At 38.9% G+C, this 3,017-nt stretch overlaps 1 protein-coding gene across 2 annotated transcripts; it reads right to left on the bottom strand.

Annotated features, from left to right (window-relative positions):
• On the bottom strand, positions 1-2,615 carry LOC131625183 (uncharacterized). 2 transcript variants are annotated; one of them, XM_058896078.1, is made up of 5 exons: positions 1,959-2,615; positions 1,585-1,847; positions 1,020-1,157; positions 597-845; positions 1-381 (listed from the first exon to the last, which is right to left on the bottom strand). In XM_058896078.1, exons 1-5 carry the CDS (start codon positions 2,548-2,550, stop codon positions 268-270), a joined length of 1,356 nt encoding a protein of 451 aa, XP_058752061.1. In that variant the 5' UTR covers positions 2,551-2,615; the 3' UTR covers positions 1-267. The 2 variants fall into 2 exon arrangements, with proteins under 2 accessions (XP_058752061.1, XP_058752062.1); XM_058896079.1 differs by having other exon boundaries at positions 597-836; positions 1,959-2,614.
• Between the last annotated feature and the right edge of the window lie 402 nt (positions 2,616-3,017).

Genomic DNA, 3,017 nt, shown 5'->3' with positions numbered 1-3,017 from the left:
GATCAAAAATTGTATGCTGTTCTTGTTTGTTGGTTTTCTATTAATTAATGTAAGGCACTTCTTAGAAGCAAACAAACACAGTCAAACATAATAGAGTAGTTTTCCTATTACAAAATTATGCACAGAAAGTTTAACAAATAAAATATTCACTTAAGGCGAAGTGGCTTCGATCAAAGTTTAGCAGAAGAGTTTATTTCCTCTTATTGAGTCACTTCAAATCATGTTACATCTGAGACAAAGCCAGAGTGCCACAACCACAACCTTTGCTCATAACTCATCTTTGGACCTTTCATCATTTCCATGTTCATCAAAGGAAGCATATGCTTTAATAATCGACTCATATATTTTGATTCCTTTCAAGTATTCATCTTTGTGAAGATACTGCATAAAGAAGAAACAACACATAAGTCAAAGTCAAACTCTAAACTAAATGCAGGGACAGTAACATTAAGATGCATTTTCAAAAACTTAAGGGGCAAAAAAGTGTCAACGCAAATCAGATGTATAATCGCACAGAAAGTGACATGATCTGTATGGATAGGCATACTAGCATAGCATCAAATAATTAAATAGGCTCAATATATTACAAGAATCACCTCATTGTGGTCATGGAGTAGGATAGGAGTGTTTGCCATAGGTGAGAATCCAATTGCTGGCAATCCAAGATTGCGGAAATAGCGTGCATCCGTGGATGCAGGAAAGATCTCTGGCTTGCCAAGTTTCCCACCGGCCTCTTGGACAGCATTTTCTAACAATGCCCACCAAGGATTTGAACTGTCAGTTTTGGTGACAACTGGTTTCCCGGATGCATCACGCACAGACACCTTTTGTTTGAACTGCCCGAGCTAAAATACATTAGAGTGGGAATCTAATAAGAGGTAACTTTGTTTTCAACTAGAGGAAAGTCGTAAAATAATTAATTGTGTTGTCTAGGGAATTGAGAGATACTGATAACAAGTGAAAGACGAACTAGACACTTATTAGCAGAAATAGTGAAATACTTTCAAGTAGATACTTACGGTGAAAGACATATTACGCCAAGTAGGTGCCCACTCTTCGGCAATTCGCCTCTCCAGTGATTCTGTATCCGCAGTCGGTGGCACTCTAATATCAAATCCAGCTTCTGCTTCAGATGGCTGCAAATTCATGACAAAACCCTGGTACACAGCAAAAGTAGAATCATTATGGGGAATTCAGATTGCTGGAATTTCTTAACGTGCGAACACACAAACATGTGAAATGAAGTATCATTTCAAAGGTAAGCATAGCATGGTTAGCAGACTCTTGTACAATGTATAAAAGAATGTTGATATAGTAAGGAAAAAAATGTTGAGCAAGAATACGCTTTTGATTCTATTCTATTTATGGAATAATCAATCTTATACACACATAAAGTTTTAGATTCTTGTCCGCAACCATGATTGCAGCCGCAATGTTAAAGCTTTATAGTGGTCACCCATGTGGTCAACCATAATTGCAATAACAAAGATTGTTATATAACGACACACAACCATACTATAATTTTTTACATTATACAATAGATGTTTTATCACTTCGATAGAATATCGGAGTTGATTGACTTACTGTTGGTGAAGGAGTGCCAGCCTTCAAAAAGGCCATGTTAATCGAAGTAACTTCCCCATCGGCCTTCAAGCCGGCCTTGATCAAGTCGAACTGCGAGGCACGGTACCTTCGGATACTCTCAATACTCTTCAAAAGATTCTCCATTGCAGAGTTATCATAAAGCTTGGCCCCATGTCCCGGAATCCCAACAGCCTTGATTTTCAGCCACCACGGACTCCTCTCCGCATAGAACGCCCTGTAATGATCATCCGGAGAAGCCAACCCTGTGTGTTTATAAGTGAATAAAAAATTCAAATCAATGCCCCACAAACAATTACATATAAAATAGCTTATAAAATCAGCTTATAACTTATAAGTGCTTATTTATAATATACCTTCATCAAGCACTATACCAACATTCAAATCCTGAAAAACACTAGAAAGAGAAAACTTTTCAGCACCATCATGTCCACCAATCTCCTCATCAGGAGCAAAAGCCAAATAAATACTCCGTTTGGGTTGAAACCCCCATTCTTTAAGCTTCCGAACAGCTTCAAGATACTGCATTCCAACACACTTCATATCCTGAGAGCCTCTCGCGTAGATTTTTCCCTCGGAATCCAGATGTGCTTCGAAGGGAGGATGGTCCCATTTATCGTGTTCTGCAGGGACAACATCGGTGTGGGAGTAGAGCATGATGGCGGGAAGTTCTGGGCTTGTTCCGGTCCATTTGAGAAGGACTAAGGGTTTTCCTGGAGCGAGTTCGATTGTTTGGGAATGGAGTGAGAGGGAATTGGCTTGTGATGTTAGGAAATCGGAGGATTGTTTGTAGTTTGGGGTTGGGTGGTCGGTTTTGATTTTGAGGAATTGTTGGAAACGTGAAATGATGTTGGATTCTGAAGATTCTGATTGTGAAGATGTGAGTGTTGCTGTTGATAATAGAAAAGCTATGAAGATGACGTTGTTTGGGAAGATGAACTTCATCATCTTCTGCAGAGTGTTGCTGACTCTCACTCTTAGCTTAATGTAGTTAGCCGCACCAGCACCTGCTTTTTTTTCTTTTTTTTTTATGTTAGCATTGGGATTTTTTTATTGGAAAATTCTTTGCCCAGCTCCTAACCTTCTAGGTCACCTCTGGTGAAAAACCACATATACCCCTGATTTCGGAAATGCATTTTCGAAATGCAAGAAAAAGGTGTTTTCGGAGATGCATCTCCGAAAGCGCCTTTTTTTTTCAAAATTTGTCTTATTTCGGAAATGCATTTCCGAAAACACCATTTCAGAAGTTCATTTCCGAAATAATGCGCGTTTTGCAGATTTAGCAAAACAGCCCCCCTCCCCCATTCACTTTACCCTAAATCTACTTCAAACTTCCTCTCTTCAAAAATTTCTGCAAAAGCAAGTGTGTATCAAACAGTTAGATATTCCAAAAGCTTCCCAAACTCAACCTAAAT

This window comes from Vicia villosa, unplaced genomic scaffold (genome assembly GCF_029867415.1).
Source record: "Vicia villosa cultivar HV-30 ecotype Madison, WI unplaced genomic scaffold, Vvil1.0 ctg.000192F_1_1_2_unsc, whole genome shotgun sequence".
In the NCBI taxonomy this organism is placed as follows: domain Eukaryota; kingdom Viridiplantae; phylum Streptophyta; class Magnoliopsida; order Fabales; family Fabaceae; genus Vicia; species Vicia villosa.
This window is presented reverse-complemented; position numbering and strand designations above follow the sequence as displayed.